Source organism: Salmo trutta, chromosome 6 (assembly GCF_901001165.1).
Source record: "Salmo trutta chromosome 6, fSalTru1.1, whole genome shotgun sequence".
NCBI classification, from domain to species: Eukaryota; Metazoa; Chordata; class Actinopteri; order Salmoniformes; family Salmonidae; genus Salmo; species Salmo trutta.
In genome coordinates, this window is record NC_042962.1 from 19,408,746 (window position 1) to 19,426,492 (window position 17,747).

Here is a 17,747-nt window from a genome sequence, read left to right on the forward strand (position 1 = left end):
GCCGTCACCCTCTTGATTACTGTACCTGGAAGGGAGGTGTTAATTTCGATAATACTTAAGCAGGTACGCAAACAGTTGTGTCAGAGTGGGGGCTGTGACAGTGACTGAGGAGAGCTAGAGTCATTGTCACCGTCGTTATTCACCAGAAGTTTCCGGGTGACATTGTGCTAATGGAAGTTGTCGTCTCGACGATGGCCCCAGAGATGTTTTCGCAACTGAACGGCGGTCGACAACATCGTGGCGGCGGCGTTTGTCTCCGTATGTCTAGGTAATGGGTTACCTTGTGTGAATTTGGGGAACACCCAAGGTGCTTTGCAAAACATGCTTGTGGGGGGTAAACCTGTTGAGGTTTGGATGGCACAGATTGGAGCTCTAATGATAACTGGGACTGTGCTTCTCTTTCCGTAATCATCTGAGAGGGGACGATGTGTGGTCTCCCTAATGTATACTAGGTCCCTCATGTTACCACTTGATCAGATTTCAGCTTCACTCGATGTAACTTCTTACCCATTGGAATTACCATAACAGCCTTTTGAGTTGAGTTGAGCATTGAAATGGTTATTCTCTTTATCCGGTATCTGAGCCTCTGGTAAAGGTTTTAGCCAATCTGTTTTAGCTCTCAACAATGTCCTCTGCATGATCTACCTCAAAACAATGCTGCAACCCCTCTCGATTCAGAGGACTCCAAAGCAGATGGTCAGAAGGTACGTGACATTGTTGATGTTCACCACACTATCTGAACCTTGTCATTTGGCTTCCTCATTCCTGCTCTTCACTTATGTACAGTAAAGTGAGACGTTATAGGGGCCCCGAGAGATGACCGCCTCCACCGCTAAGGGAACAAGGCCATCACCCCAAACCAGGGGAGCGTTAGCCCATGACGAGAAGCCCAGGAACCGCTTGTCAGTGGAACAATGGCCCAGAGAGCCCCCCTACAGGAACCCAAAACAGGAACACAGGAAGTGGAGAGGAGTTGATGTGTCACCGCGGTAATACAGGAGGGGTCATCTGGAGTCGATGGGGGTAGTGTTGGGGGCAGGGAGAGATGGGGATCACAGAGGGCAGCTCTCCCATCACCCCTCATCCCACACCCGACCCTGCCATAGAGTGGGGGCTGTGTGTGTGTGTGTGTGTGTGTGTGTGTGTGTGTGTGTGTGTGTGTGTGTGTGTGTGTGTGTGTGTGTGTGTGTGTGTGTGTGTGTGTGTGTGTTTGTGTGTGCGTGCGTGCGTGCGTGCGTGCGTGTGTGTGTGTCTGTCGCATTAGGTCCGAGAGTGGCTTCTTCAATTACAGGGGGCTATTAGTGGACAGTGCTGTGAGCCTCCGTGGCCCGGGGCTACAGCAGCCAGCCAGGCAGGCAGGCACAGGGAACAGGAGCACAACCACTCCACTCGCCACTGCATTAGAGTGCTCAATATGAGATGTGACTGCAAAGGGTACATGCCTGTGTTGGTGAAAAGGTCACAGACTTTGGGGGGCAGTAATGTGTGAAAGCGGTGCAGTCGCACAATGGTTAAAGAAAGAAAAAAATATATAGAAACACTCACTCAGCAACCCCCCCCCCCCCCACACTCACAAAACGCTGCAGCCCTGTCTCCATTTTTTAGTATCGCCGCGTTCACCCAGGGCAACTCTGTGATTCGCCGAAGGTCCTCGGAAAAGGCGTCTGCTTTGCTTCGCTTTTGGAAATTGTAGGCCTTTGCCTAAAAAGAGATGCAGCCATTGTTGTAGTTGTGAAACACCTCACACTGAAGAATGGGCGGTCAATGTATGTGTGTCTCTGACACTGAACCGTCCCTGTGTTGGCTTTTTGTGCTCCCCATGTCTCCTCCCAGGCCCATAGAAACAGAGGCATCGGTAGAAAGTCTCGTGTTTGAACTCGTCCGTGTGAACGTTTAATTACTGGGAGTGTCAGCCTCTGCTTAATATGTCCCTCACCATTAATCCAGGAAGAGGATATTATTATCTCTTCTCCTCCCTAAACCCTGGGCAGGCTTTTCTCTGGGAGTCTGAGATGGAGGGAGTAATAGAGAAGGAGAGAAAGAGGGAAAGAGAAGAAGAGAGAGAGACTCGTCACATCATAAGTAGGTCTGTATGGTTAGCACCCCCCATCACATGCCAGACAGATACAAACTTACACAAACACAGTTTTTTTACAAAGTGGATGTTTTCTAGTTAGTGGTGTTTTTGTACTTGTAGAGATTCAGGGATGTTGGGGGGAGGGGAGTGGTACTTTTTAATTTAATCCTAATATGTTGTATGCCCTGTCAGCTGTCAAAACAACGTCCAGCTGGAAGCCACACAATTGAGTCCACATGTTGAAGTCCAGTCTCTCCCTGCTTCTTCCCTCCCTCCCTCCCTCTGCCTGCCTGCCTCCCTCCCTCTGCCTGCCTGCCTCTCCCTCTCTCTGCTTGCCTCTTCCTGGTTCTTCCCTCCCTCTGCCTCCCTCTCCCTCCCTCTGCCTTCCTCTCCCTGATTCTTCCCTCCCTCCCTGCCTCTCCCTGCTTCCTGCCTCTCCCTGGTTCTTCCCTCCCTCTGCCTGCCTCCCTCTGCCCACCTCCCTCTGCCTGCCTCTCCCTCCCTCCCTCCCTCCCTCCGTCCTTCTGCCTGCCTGCCTCTCTCTCTGCCTGCCTCTCCCTCTGCCTCCCTCTGCCTGCCTGCCCCTCCCTCCCTCTGCCTGCCCCTCTCTGCCTGCCTGCCTCTCCCTCCCTCTGCCTCCCTCCCTCTGCCTGCCTGCCTCTCCCTCTGCCTCCCTCTCCCTCCCTCCCTCGCCCTCCCTCTGCCTGCCTGCCTCTCCCTCCCTTCCTCCCTCTGCCTGCCTGCCCAGCTCTTATGGATCCCAGCCCGTTCACTTGCCATCCATAATGCAAACCAGAAGGAACAAATTGGACTGTCGGCGAGGAGTGAACGAGTGTTCTTCAGCGGCACACAGAAGAGCAAATGGGATTTTTAAAGAGCTCATCTTGTACCATTTTTTTGTGTTTTGCACACTGGCTGAGTCTAATTTGTCTTGTAGTTTGAAATTATTATATCGGAGGAATAGCAGAGAAAGTTTGCCTAGGTTGGAGTCCAATGGGATGTGGTCACTAATCTAAATAATAACAGTTTGCTTCATTGAAGAGTATTTAAAGAACCAACATTTTGGCACAATTGACATGAAGCAGGAATGTATCTGTAGAAAGTGGTGGACTTGGTGGTGGAGAGTCGGTTGTCTTAAATCTGGATTTCATTTTAGCATTATTAAAAGCAGTACTATTAATAAAAGTACATATCCTTCTTTGTGATCCTACGACACTATGAGAACCAGCCTGCATGTGAAACCATCTGCCCTTTTTACTTTCTGACCATACGTTTGTTAGTCTTTTCCCTCCTCCTCTTCCTCCTCCTCCTCAGTTGCTTTAAAGAGTGTGACCTTGAGTGTGTCCTGTGGCCCAGGGGGGAGCAGGCCTGCTGATTGTGACAGGTGTCTCGTCTTAACAGGATGGATGATGACATCCTCTGGAGAGATAGGTTGGAGGGACTTTAATATCTCTTATCTCTCCCATAACCACATAGATGGATATACAGCGCTGCACTGTCAAGGTGGCCCCGCTATAAGCAGAGAATCCCAGGTCTAATTTTGTTATCGGCAGTTATCATCCTCTGAAGCCTTGAAGGGCCGATTGGAATGAAGCCACTTGTAAGTGGCCGGAGAGAAAATCAAGAGAGATGTTTCACTTTGGCCCCTTTTTGGGGGGCATCTCAATATCCGATGGTACAAAGTACAGTGGCATTGACTATAGGTATGTGGTACATCATGAAGAAATCTTCAAATGAACCATTATGTTTGTCATCCCTTAATGTGTTAATGAGGGGTTGACTTTCCATGTAGCTTCTATGGTGTCACTTTATTGGGATAGTCCCCTATGGATGATCTGTAGATCATCTCTCTCAGTTAACGCTTTAACACCAACACAACAACACAACAAACCTGGAGAAACTGTCTTCCTTCCCCCTCAAGGCCCCAGTGGTTGAGCCTTGGTACTAAGTGGGGGGTTACTGCCTTTGGAAGTGGGGCGGTGCTGCTACAGGAATGAGTTGCCGTTATTTTCCCCCTACCAGATAAAAGGAGATTAGTAACAGTGAATTATGCATATCTTATTTCCTGGATCATCTCGAGCAAGAGATGCTATCTCGCTAAGAAAGTTGTTCAATTTATGCAGACTATGTAAATGTTCATTGTTGCTTGTTTACCTTTTTCTAGAAGTCCAATTTGAAAAGGAGCTGATATTGAGTGTAGTTTTATGACCATACTGTAGTGTTTATGCACCTAGGTATATCCAAGTAGATAAAGACAAAACTGCCCCTTGCACCATACGCACAATAACGAGGGTGAACAGACCAAAATAAACAAATACTGGACTGAATCAGCCACAGTGTAGTTACTGTGTGCACTACTGTACGTAATACCAATCGGTTGCCTGTCTTGGCCGTCTGTGCATTTAACCAGACACAGCGTGTTTGAGCTAAATCAGACAAGCACCGGAGATGCATCCGTACCATTTTAAAGCTGTCCCAATTACACAAACAGACTGGCCCTGTATCGAGGACGTCGCCGACAATAATAGCGGCTCTATTTCCATTCTAATGGCTGGCGTTGGCCTGGGTTATCCATGCGTATGTATGGCCCCTCTCTGATTCCTGCTCAGTGACTCTCCATGAGACCTTCAAATTTGATTTGATCTACACAGCAGTGGTAGCAGCAGGCTTGGAGGCCCCAGTCTTCTGCTGCCTACCTCTCATCTGAATGCAGCGCTGGGGAAACGGGCCTTGAACCAGAGCCAGCTCTGTGCCGAGGCAGGGAGGTGTAGGAGTGACCATCCGCAGCTCAGAGAGCCACTGCACACAGCGACAGTCCCCCCTGTCCCGTCCCCCCCCCCAGACCCAGGCACTGGGACTGCACGCGTGTCTTTCTGTGTGTGTGTTTGTATGTGCATGTGCACATACATGTGGCTGGATAAGGGTCTGTGGACAAAGGAAACAGACATGGCTGCCACCTCAATAGTTGTCACTGTTCCTCTATCTGTACAGTATGTTCAGTATATTTGTGTTCATACCCATGCCCTGGTACCGCTAGCTAGCCTGCCTCGCCTCTCTGGACGGTGGTACAGTAGTCTGGCTCAGCCAGGGGGTTGTGCCATGCAGCCCGATGGATTAAGCGTGGGGTAGGGGGTCAGGAGCTGCCAGAGCACCCAGCCACTGCTTCCATCCTCCATCCATGTGCGACTGACAAATAAATAACCCAGCCTGTCCACCACCCAGGCAAATTCAAATGCACCTGTCAGCGTGATGAAGCACTCGCCCGCAGGGAAGCATTGTTTACATTTTCACTCCACTCTTCGCAAAAGTGAGATTCTAATTATTTTCCCACTGTAAATTAAAGCCAAGTGGGACAGAACTGAGAACCAAAAGGGACCCCCCCCCCCCAGTGGATGGAAGGAAGCGGGCGTCACTATATATAAATTGCGTCCGGGTAAAAAAAGGAAAGGAAATGTGGGTGGATGGTACTGAATTGGAAGGTCAGTGGCTTTTGTCTTGATAAAAAGAAAGACAGAGGGAGAAGAATGAGAGACAGAGAGAGAGGTGAACTGCTCACACAGGCTGCAGTGCACGTCGAGTTTTGTTGTTTTGCTCATTACACATGGGTCTTGAGATATTCAGCCGAGTGGAATACATTATAGCCCCACATTTCATACATAATAATGTGCCAAAATTGCACCGCGTTATTTGTCATCCCGATGACAAGAGAGAGAGAGAAGGGAGAGAGATTTAATTAGTCCAAAGGAGCATGCAAATGGGAGGTAAAATTAGACTAGAAGAGGGAGAACCTAGGGATGAGTGTGGATGGTAATGATGGCTATCTAGTTTGGATCAATCATCCAGGGATCAGGGAAGGTGACAGGCCGGCTCGTGCCCAGGCCCCAGGCTCCCTTCCTGGACCACGGCCAGCACAGCTCAGCCTGTCTGTCTAGATTTCTATGGAGGCCTCTCCTCTCTCTCCAACCTCCAGCCCCATGACTCATACAGTACACCACTACCTGGAAAACCTTCACCATTCGCTCACACGCACCACCTAACCTGTAGACACACTCACCACTCTGGGGCTTATTTAGCTCTGTGTTGTTTATTAGTGATGCATAGCCTATGGCTGGGGTTTTCAAAATGGAGGGTCAGGAACTACTGGTTGGTTGTAGCCAATTCCAAATGAGTCTCAGCTTATGACCAGACTGTAGCTCAAAACATTTTGATTACGGAGGTGTCGTATCAACATTTTGATAAGGTAGGTCAGGGGGGTAGAACGTTTGGGGGATCAGATGTGCAACAGGGACAGAAAAGCATGAGGTCACTAAGGAATTCCTCTTGTTTTAGACAACTATTGACACGTCACAAAATGGAGTGAAAATGTCACGGTGATATTTGTAAAGAGTCAAGGCCGAGTTATCGAAATACAAAATGCACTCTGTCCACAGCCATGTCTCTTGCTGAAATAGTTTAGTGAAATGGTTGTTACTGAAATAGCTTCACCCAGTGGAAAGTTTCTATTTCTGTCAAATGTGTCTGCCCTCTTTTTAGTTGTTAGTTGCAAGTTTATATATTTTTTTAGGTATGCATATGGGTCAATTTTAAAATTAGGCTGAAAGGCATATTTTTCGGGGTATGTAGTGCATTTAGTCATTTTATTTAGGGGTAAAAGTATTTCAGCCTCAAACTGTTGAATAGAAGAGCTTTATTAAAATGTCTTAACCTCCACTCTCATTATGTTCCTTATCTGAACACTGACACGTTTTCAAGCTTGCTCTTTTGTAAATATTTATTATTGAATGCAAATAATTGATATACTAAATATTCCCTTACTAGTTTGAATACTCACTTCGCTGACTATAGACACTGTCATACTGTATAACCATGGGGTTACATAAAAATACAGACTATTTGCGATCTTCTTAGTGTTACATGCAGACTTGTTTGTGAACAGTGGACCAATGACTGCTGTTAGATTCCCTACCCACTTCCTGGATCTACCCCTGGGTGCATTTGCGGTAATGTCTACATATACCACAATTTATGTCCTTGCTGGGAGACATGGCTTGCTGTTTATAGTCCCTAAAATAAATAATGTTTGTCTCTTCCCATGCGAGTCAAGAGACTGATACGGACTCTATCAGATTTCCTAAATGCAGACGTCAACGATAAATCGAGGCAAGATTGGTCGGAATTAGGTTAGCTCACTTGAATGCTATCTGCTTAACCCACAGCTGGTCGGCCTGCTACACCCAGGCATTGAATGTAAATCAGTCACTTAGTGCTATCAAATGGAACAATGGGGAAGAAGAGAGCACTCAGACTTGGGCTCGTATAGAAGTCAGGCTGGCCAGAAACGGAACCAACCTCCTAATGCTCTCTCTCGCTCTCTCTCTTTCCCTCCCTCCCTCCCTCCCTCCCCCTCTCCCTGTAGCTACAGCTCAGAATATGATTCACCCTGAGAACCATAATGCACTGAGTGAAATGGCATCCCCGTCATCCACACACAAAAACGTTTCTATGTTTGTCTCAATGTGTTGTCACAGGGATTTCACCAGCAAATTGGCCAATGTGACCACGGCACAGGAAATGTTAAAGACAGGAGAAGGAAATGTAGTATTAGTGAGAAGAATTGAAATAGCTCTTGTTTTGTGTCATCTGATGCATTTCTTACGTTTTCCCTCAACAGCTATCAAATACACTACTCAAAAATCTAAAATGAATCAATTCCTGTTATCGTGAATGGAAGATTATTGGGGAAGTATGTCACCAGATCACACCAGTCAAGATAGTATGGACCTAGAGGGCACAGCTTTACCCTAATGAATACTGAATTGGCGTTAAAGAGATGCGTCCCCCTGCGTTTCCTTCCTTAAATGTTTGTGGCTGGTCTTCCCGCTCTTGAGCCAAAGCGACTCTTTGACATTTGTGACAATGAGGTCGTTCTCTCCAGGCTGTCTGCAGTGTGTTTAGAGCAGTTGTCTAATTACAAGTAGGTAATGACTTGGGTGTTTTCGAACTGCCCTGAGTTGTTTGGCTAACAGTTTATGTAGTTAGAAGAAAATCAGGACATCGATACACTTCCCAAAACGAAGTCTCTCCTTCAGCGTGACCCTGCCACTCAGGCCCTGTGAATGAGTTGGCTTTCTGGCTCCGTGTTTTCTTAGACAAATCATAATTACGGAGCCAATTAGGGGGTCACCTTGAGTTTATAAACTCTGCTGCCGGGAAAAATTCCTGGTTCCTTTCACCCAGCCTTAACCTTTACTGTGTGTGTGTGTGTGTGTGTGTGTGTGTGTGTGTGTGTGTGTGTGTGTGTGTGTGTGTGTGTGTGTGTGTGTGTGTGTGTGTGTGTGTGTGTGTGTGTGTGTGTGTGGGTGGGTGGGTGGGTGTGTGTGTGTGTGTGTGTGTGTGTGTGTGGGTGTGTGAGAGAGATTGTGTGTCTCCACAGAATGACTCATGCCTTAATTAGGTCCTTGCTCTGAACCTGGCAGGATGCGGGCCTGCCTCCGCCTGCCTGGCTCCCCCACCTCCACACAGTCAGTCAGTCCCCCAAATCTGGTTTCCATCTCAGAGGATGAGTCCTTTTACTCCGGCACGGCTGCCCGGTGCTCTGTCTGTCTTTTTCTCACTCTCTCTCTCCTTGGTAAGAGAGGCCTAGAGGACCCTCGAAGCAGAGGCCTTGAATTACAGGAGAGAGTTGTTGTTGAGCTTGTCTCTGTCTAAGCGTGTTTGGCTGATATTGAAACAGATTTTTAGTGTGTGTATGTGCCTGTGTGTGTGCACAAGTGAGCGTGTGTCCGTGCGTTGACCATGTCTGCCTGTGTGTGTGTTACCTCTACGTTCCCCCGTCTTGTACCTGCGTGTGTGTCGTTCAGAGGCATTGTGTGTGACGCGGCGGGCAGACTAACACACAGGCCTCTAAAAACAGGCGCTATCAGCCATAGAGGCACCATGATCTTCACACATGGATGCCGTCGAGTTACATGACCTATATAACATGTTACACGCTCTGCTTGCTCCGTGTTGCCCTAATAGAGGAGGGCAGTGCATTACAGGTGCAGCGGCAGAACCGGCAGAAGCGGCACGCACAAACAGCACCGCCACCATGGTTGTGTGTATGCACTCGCCCTGGTACAACCTGATCCCTTCTCCCTTACCTGCTGCACGATCACTTCACAGGACTAGTGAAAGCATTGTAGCATTTCCAATTGGCTTATAGCAGCTTAGCATGCCTAGCATACAAATTCTCTCTCTTTTCCTGTGTCCATATTTCTTGACAAGAAATAAGAAGAGTGCAGCCACATGTTATAAGTCAATGCCTCGATTGATAATGTGAATTGTGTTTGTGTTTGGCAACTTGATCCTCAGCATTCTTACCTTCTTGTCCTTTTCGGACGGTGCTCATCTTTGGATGTGAGGCTCAGCAAATTACAGAGGATTACTGTCAACTGTTTGGGTTTTAATTCTTTAAGAGCGCTGAGCTGTGGTCACAAGCAGGGCAAGGTATAATTATGTTGAAGTGAGCATTTGTGCAGGTATGCGTCACTAAACCCTGTGTACTCTGTTGTACTCTCCCTCCCTCTTTCTTTCTTTCTTTCTTTTTCTCTCCCCCTCGCTCTTACTATTTTACACGCACACATCCTGTCTCTCTATTTCCCTCATCCCCATTCCCTCCCCCCTTCTCTCTCTCTCATTCTCTCTGTTGGTGTAGAGAGGGAATGAACCCTGACTGCTTTGACAAGCTCCTGACAGTGTCTAGTTAGTGTGTTCATGTGTGTCTGTGTGTGTGCATGCCTGCATTCATCTGTGTGTTTGTGCGTGAGTGTATTGGGGGGTCTGTAATGAGGCTGACGAGGCCCCTGTGTGTGTCTCACTAGGTGTCAGTGTATGACCACATCTGGACAGAGGAGGGCCCCTTGGCGGGCTGTGCCCCCCCCAGGGGTGATCCTCGTGGGGCCGTGCCCGCTGCAGGGGGCGAGAGCAGTACCCACGTGTCTGTCTACACCCTCTACCTGAGCGGGCAGCGCCACCGTTACAGGCACTTCCTACGCCAGCCGGACGGTGCCATCCTAGAGGTAGGTTAACCCTGACTGTGCTTTCTCTCTCCCTTTCTCTCTCTCTCTCTCTCTCTCTCTCTCTCTCTCCCTCTCCCTTGTAGTCAGCTGGCTCTCTCTTTCTTTCATTCTTCCTTTCTCGCACATTCTCACTTTCTCTCCCTCTTATAACCAGAGATAAAGACAGAACGATGGAGAGGGATGGAGAGAGGAAGAGTGAAACTGCACTGCATCCTCTCCTCAGTGTGTGACCTAGCAGAAGCACACACACACACACACCATGCATTCACACACACACACCATGCATTCACACACACACACACACACACACACACACACACCATGCATTCACACACGCAGGGGAGAGCGACATTGAGGGAAGGGAAAAAAAGAGAGAAGAGGTTAGCATGCCACTCCTCTCCTTTGTGACTCAGAGTGAGACGAAAGGGACCGTACATGTCTCACTACACCTCCCTAGCAATGCTACACACACAGACAACAAGATGGTGCTATGGCCATAGGAAGGATTCTCCATTCTCCTTTCAAAGTAGCACCAAATTAGCACTGGCATGACTGTTATGATTCTCCCAGCTAGCACCAATGCTAACTCCCCACTTGTATTTTTCACCAAATGAGCATCCGCCACAACTGCTATTCCCTTATTTTGCACCCATGCTAACGCCCGTCTTAATTTGGTTTCTAGAATACTGGGTGCTGCACGCATTCTCCCACCTCCTGCTTTCCCCTGCCATCGGCCACGCACACTCCTACCCTGAGTCAGTCAGGACGGAGCAGACTGCCGCACAGATTGGCTGTCTAATTAAATGTACCACTGATTCGGCTTTGTAACAACTGCAAGCACATGAATGAACTCCCCCGATCCCCCCGAGAGCAACCTGGATCATCACCATCCCGAAAAAAAGTCAAAAGAGAGGAAAAAAGAGATGAATGCCGGAGCTGCATCAACAGTTAGCTCTCGGGCAGTGTGGCGTCGGCCTAATGGTTCCCGTCATATTTTGACTGATGAGAATGTGTGTAAACACACAACGTGGCATATCTATTCGTTTTTGGTGCGTGTGCGTGCGCGCGTGCACGTGTATGAGTTTGTGTGCGTGGTAATGTGTGTCCCTGTGTGTCCTCCAAACCTGTGTGTCACAAATGAGACATCTGGGTAAAGTTATTTACTGAGGGATTTACAAAATCACAGCAGAAATATTCATTTTTACCATCTCTCAGACAGAAATACAGTCACTGTAATTCCTAAAAGAAAGAATACAATTCACTCTTGGCATTTCTGCTGGAGAAAATCATTTGGCCCCGGACCCACCTTTTAATGGTAAGGGTTGAGGAACCAGTGGCCCTATTCCAGTTGTTTACCTCAGAGGGAGAGAGCGTTGTTCCTGCCCGGAAAAACAGAGGAGAATGTCCTGTGGTATCACCATCCACCCCATAGTGGCATGACGGCCACGCCTCTACGTCGGGTGGAACATGAGAGAGACGCCGGTGGCAGCCGTGTTCCCCTCACCCCCCCGGCTGTGGTGTGTGTACGATGGAGAGGGATAATGCCAGCTCTCCAGCCCTGCCGAGCTTTCTGCTTTCCACCCTCATTTCCCCTCTCCCTACAGCACGGGCCCTCTTTACATATTCAAACTAATCCTCCCTTGAATATATAGACTAGTTTTATGTATAGAGTGACATCCAGGAATCACCAAAGGGCATCCCCAGCCCTCGGAAGAACACTTGAGCTGATTTTATTAGTGCTTTATGTAATTCTGCCAGCAATATAGTCAGTGTATGCGACGGGGGGCTGTGTATGCGACGGGGGGCTGTGTACAAACTGGCCTGCAGATTTAAGGTGACAGCTCCTTGGAGAGAAATAACATTCAGGCAGTCCTGCCTGAACAAAAATAAAATATTTCAGACTGCACAATTCAAGTGGATAGAGTAGAATACCTTGTGCATATGGTTCCTTTCTCCACGAATATAGTATTCTAAAGCCCCCTGTGTAAGTTTATCATATTTATGTGTTAATTTTTACAGGAAACAAATCTCTATTTTAAAGTGAGGCTTGTTCCCATATCACAATATATAACATTTGACCATTCAATGATATTGCTTTATCATCTTCAAATGTGATATGTTATTGTGATATGGGAACAAGTTCCTGTCTCCTGTAGATGATTGCCCATTAACCCTTAGGAATGACTACTTGCTGTGACCTACAGTGTCATCATTATTCAGTCCTGATGCTTGGAGAATGAGACAACTTACAATAGCAGTATTTATTTGACTTCTTTGAACTGTGAAAAACAGTCAGTCAGTCTCCCCTCTGTCTCCGTCGGTTAAAGGATTCGTCCGACTACTTAAGAAGGCCTTCCTTTGTTTACTGAAGCAATATTGACAGATGCTTCATTTCCACATAAGAGGTCTGTTTTTCTCTGGCAATGTCCTGGACAGCCAAGCCCCCGAGGACCAGGGAAAGCCTTAGACTAACATGACCACTGCTCCAGGGTTCTTATTTTTGCATATTAACCACAATTTACACTCAGAATTAATATAAACGAACACCTAAGAAAAGCAAGCCCTCCGAGAGGTGCCCTGAGCTATAGACACTTCCAGTGTAATACAGCAGTTTGGTGTGTATATTTGTATTGTTATTGGGGGGTAGCGGTCCATGACTAAGCAAAAAAAAATAGCATGCACATATTGAATATTAATTTGGCTAAACCATGTGATTCCTGCACCTGTATCCGTCTGGTTTTTAGTAGTAAAGGTCATGTACAGACACAGAAAAAAGGGTCCCAAAGGCTTCTTTGGCTGTCCCCATAGGATAACCCTTTTTGGTTCCATGTAGAACCCTCTGTGGAAAGGGTTTTACATAGAACCCAAAAGGGTTCTACCTGGAATCAAAAGGTTCTACCTGGAACCAAAAAGGGGAAAAGCCTTTTAGGTTCTAGATAGCACCTTTTTTCTAAGAGTTTGTGGTCAGGGCCCATCATGCATTGCATTTAAATTAAGGAAATTGGTTGAACCATGTTTACCTGTAATATTAACCTGGAAGGCATCTACTATTTTACCTTTAATATTAACCACGGCATGCTGGGAAATGGTAACAAATGTAGTGCAGCAAGAATAGTAAAAGCAACAGTCCCATTGGCATACTTTGCCAAAATGATTTTAAAGGTGGTGGAGTGTTTTTTTAAATTGAATTTACTTCTCAAACAATCATGAATAAACAGATGTTTGCCAGCTGCAAACTCACAATGCATCACTCTCAACAACCGTTGAGATTCCAGTAGGGCCCTCATAACAAAACAACTTCTGAGATGGGCCCATAACAGCTCCATCTGAGGGAAACAATATGGCTGACGAAATGAATGTGGGCAAAGTCATTATGTTCCCTACTAAAACCACAGTAGGTTTATGTTTCCCTGTCTTTTTCCTCCCAGGCTAGCATTTAAGTGTCTACGGCCTGCCAAAAAAGAACAATTTGAGTAACCAACTGTGCTGTTGTACCATCTCCTTCTTCCATATGTGAGTCCTGGATCAGCTTCTGTGAAAGTCCCATTAAAGATGCACAACTAAAGCTCCAACAGCTTGAATATTACTTCTCCGTAGATTATTTATGGCTTGGAAAAACGCTGATAAGCATCTAAACTACGTTGTAAATAAAAACACCGTTCCGTGCAATTTCATCATTGTGTTTCTTTTGCTTTTGAAGTCTTTTTCCACGTGTGCCCTTTAACCATTGTTGACGTTAGTCTTCCTCACTCACGATCACCTTATTTCAATACTACATACTTAATTAACTTAACGTAGCTAGGTATGACTGTACTGTTCTTGAGTTATAACTAGGAGGGGTGATTCCCATTTAATTACAATCCGCCGCAAGCCCATGTGATGAACAGAGACAGAAAGAGGGAGAGAGATGCCATTTCAATATTGGGCCTCCTCATTGGTGTAATATGCCATCAGACCCCCATTACCCAGAACCCTTTGTCTTCACTTTCCATGACTCAGCGCTCCTTGTCCACAAATGACTCCGCGCTCGCCAATATTGACCTAATTCCACATTCAGAATATGAAGAAGTTAACCTTTAAAAAACACCTCGCAGCAACATTAATTGACAAACTGCATCAATTCTCCCTCCTGCACCCCCTCTTCCCCCCGGCCACATGTTTGATTGCCGCTTCGGAGCCTCGGAGCACGCTTCATTGGCTATGAGGTCATCCTGAGCCTTCAGAAATATGAACATGATTTATACAGGAAGTGAGTTCTGCTATCTGCCGTTCGGTGCCGGGGAAGGATACGTCCTTGGTCTTTGTATGTTGCATGAAGAGATTAATGCTTTCCCTGCCAGCCATATCGGCTTTGCGAGAAGACCTTTTCCAAAAGTGTATCGCGTCTAATTATCCAAACGCGTTTACACTAGTATGGGGAGATTTGTGAGATATTTTTTTTAAGTTTACTTGAAAAACGTGGAACTGTGTTAATTCTTTCTGCACAATCTTTTTTGCAATTCCCAGGCTTAAATATTTTGTAATTGCAAATGACTGCATAAACATTAAAACAATGGTAGTGAACTTGCGTATAGAAACATTTAACTGTTGAAATATCTTCAGCACTTGAATGTGTCTGACAGTTTGTTTTTGTCTATGGTGTGTCCTTGAAGGTGATTGGTGACATGGACGGGGCAGAGCCTCCTCTGAGCACTATGCCCCGCCCAGGTCAGAGGACACCAGAGGTGAACCAGGAAGACGAAGGCCCAAGCTCCACCCTCCAACTCAGGGAGAGGAAAAGGACGAAGCCTGTTTGGCGTGAGTCCAACACTCCTGTGCACTGTTTAATGGCTGTTTGTGTAGTGTGGCGTTTTAATGGTTGTTTGTGTTATGTTGTGTGTTTAAACAGTGTTTTTGCCTAATCCGTGCCCTCAGGTACTCATCGCGTCGCGCCAGTAGGAGACAGTGGGCATGGCTCGAGCTGCACTGCAAGGCCTTAGCCACTAATGTCACTGTGAAGTGAAACAAAGCAGGAGAGGACACCCAGGTACTGTCAACTGGCACCTCCACCGACCGCATCAACTGAAGGGACAAGGACTATAGACATACCCCCTGGCAATAGACAACTAGCACCTAAGGCTTAACCGACCACACCAATTGACAGGACAGGGATTATAGACATACCACTATATAGACAATAGACAACTATCACCTCAACCGACCACACCATATGAATGGACAGGGACTATAGACATACTGTACCTCAGTGATGGACAGTGACTGATAGATCAATTCACAATGTGTTTATGAGCACTCTCAAGCATACTCACAGAACAGTTGAAATTGTTCCTGATGATACACATAGAGATGGTTCCGGTAGAATCAGGCTTCTACAATAGCTTTTTCCACTGGTGGCACTGGTGCTAACAACTTTTTCACTTGGGGCACCAGCACATGATTTGGAAGTACTAATACAAATAAAAAGATCATTGCTAATGACCTGGCCTGTGTCCCAAAATGTGCCTGCATTCCTTACAGAACCAGGCTAATCATGACTAGCCATCTTTTAAATTAGCATGCCCTTGTGTTCAAAGAAAAGAGACTTAAAATAATGTGCAGATTTCAAAGTGCCATGTGTTCTTTTCTGCGAAATCCTCTAGACGGCAGAATTTGAAAAAATTATACTAGATACCAAAACGATACCACCAACAACAAAAACAAAAAAAATGGGGAGGACTGTTTTTCAGGTTTTAGCTCTTAAAATCACAAAATGGGATGTTCTAAGTCCACAACAATGCTTAAACCACATCAGGGGACCATTTTTGAGGTCTGGGAAAAATATTTTTCTGTAGTTTCCCTTTAATTCAGGTGTGCACCAGCCAGACCGGTGTGTTTGTTTCTGTCGTGCACTTGTGATGGAGTTTTCAAAACAAATAGCCACTGGATTGATTCTGCCAGGTAGTCATAGGCTACTTTGTAGTTACCTTTTAATTGCCTTTACATCTACCTGAAAATGGGAGGCTGTTGATAACATCACTAACAGCTACACAGTGTTAGACATATAGGCCCTATGCGCACCACGCACATCAGGGCTTGTCATTCAGGTAAATTTGCCAGTGGCACACCAGGCCAGTGCCACCTGAAAAATACTGGCCCGAATGGGAAAATAAATACTGGCGTGGGTCAAGATCTGACAGAAAAGGGAATGATGCATACATCATTTCAATAGAAGGTGAGCAAGTAGCATATACAGGGTTCGTACAGACATTGGCAATTCAAATTCAAGGACTTTTCAAGCACTTAATTGTAATTTTCAGGGACCTAAATTTTACATTTAATTGTTGGGGAAAAAACTCCCCCCAAAATGTATGCCAAAATAAAGTATGCATTACCACTTTAAGAATAATGCATTTTTTTCAATATAGGCCTACCTAATGGCATTATGCATTGACATTCACATTATTTTTACATTTTAAAATGTCAAAATAATGTGGACACAAACACACTAATGGATTCTGTCCATGTGGTAGCTAGTCTGGCTGACACAAACACACTAATGGAGTCTGTCCATATGGTAGCTAGTCTGTTTGACACAAACACACTAATGGAGTTTGTCCATGTGGTAGCTAGTCAGTCTGACACAAACACACTAATGGAGTCTGTCCATGTGGTAGCTAGTCTGTCTGACACAAACACACTAATGGAGTCTGTCCATGTGGTAGCTAGTCTGTCTGACACAAACACACATTGGAGTCTGTCCATGTGGTAGCTAGTCTGTCTGACACAAACACACTAATGGAGTCTGTCCATGTGGTAGCAGGTCTGGCTGACACAAACACACTAATGGAGTCTGTCCATGTGGTAGCTAGTCTGTCTGACACAAACACACTAGGAGTCTGTCCATGTGGTAGCAGGTCTGGCTGACACAAACACACTAATGGAGTCTGTCCATGTGGTAGCTAGTCTGTCTGACACAAACACACTAATGGAGTCTGTCAATGTGTTAGCTAGTCAGTCTCGCCATTTGAGATGTTGAAGTATGATTGAGGTGTTATTGTACGATGTTTTAAAACTTCTCTTTGTAAAGGAATGCATTGTATGGAAAACCAATTTGAAGCCAACATTCGATGTTGTCTTGCTCAAAATAGGTCCTGTGTAGCTTTCCACGGTGGAGCAGTACGAAAAAATTAGGAAAATATATGCACTCACTCACTCTGGATTAGAGCGTCTGCTAAATGACTCAAATGTAATAACTGCACATTGTTTTACCGCAACAGAGTAGCTCAAATCCCTTCAATTGAAACATTGGGGAACAAAGGAAAGCAGCTACATCTCTCATAGAAACTGATCAGAAATGAAATCGCAGAATAATTAAATTTGAGCAGTAGACCTTCTAAATTGGCAACCATAACTTCAATGACTTTCCAAGGACCAAATAGCCTTAAGGAAATGTCTGATTTTCAAGGTAGCCTATTCCATGATTACTGAATTGCGCATCACAAATATTCAACCGAGACTTTGAACTTTTTAAAGACCTGGTTTGCATACCCATTCTTGCCTTAGCATTTACTCTCATAAATTGGAACATCTTTCCTACCGCTGTTGGTCTTCTGTGAATTGCTCCAAGCAAC

The 17,747-nt window shown here is 46.0% G+C and overlaps 1 protein-coding gene across 7 annotated transcripts in view; it reads left to right on the forward strand.

The window, feature by feature from the left end:
* Positions 1 to 17,747, forward strand: part of ofcc1 (orofacial cleft 1 candidate 1) — a 167,502-nt gene that overhangs the window by 91,922 nt on the left and 57,833 nt on the right. For 6 of the 7 annotated variants that reach the window (XM_029755618.1, XM_029755623.1, XM_029755621.1 and 3 more), the window contains 3 exons: positions 9,940 to 10,137; positions 14,790 to 14,934; positions 15,052 to 15,834. In XM_029755618.1, coding sequence (XP_029611478.1) covers positions 9,940 to 10,137; positions 14,790 to 14,934; positions 15,052 to 15,116 — 408 coding nt within the window. In that variant the 3' untranslated portion in view covers positions 15,117 to 15,834. Of the gene's footprint in view, positions 1 to 9,939; positions 10,138 to 14,789; positions 14,935 to 15,051; positions 15,835 to 17,747 lie in introns of those variants that run through there. The other variant, XR_003878713.1, reaches the window with a different exon arrangement.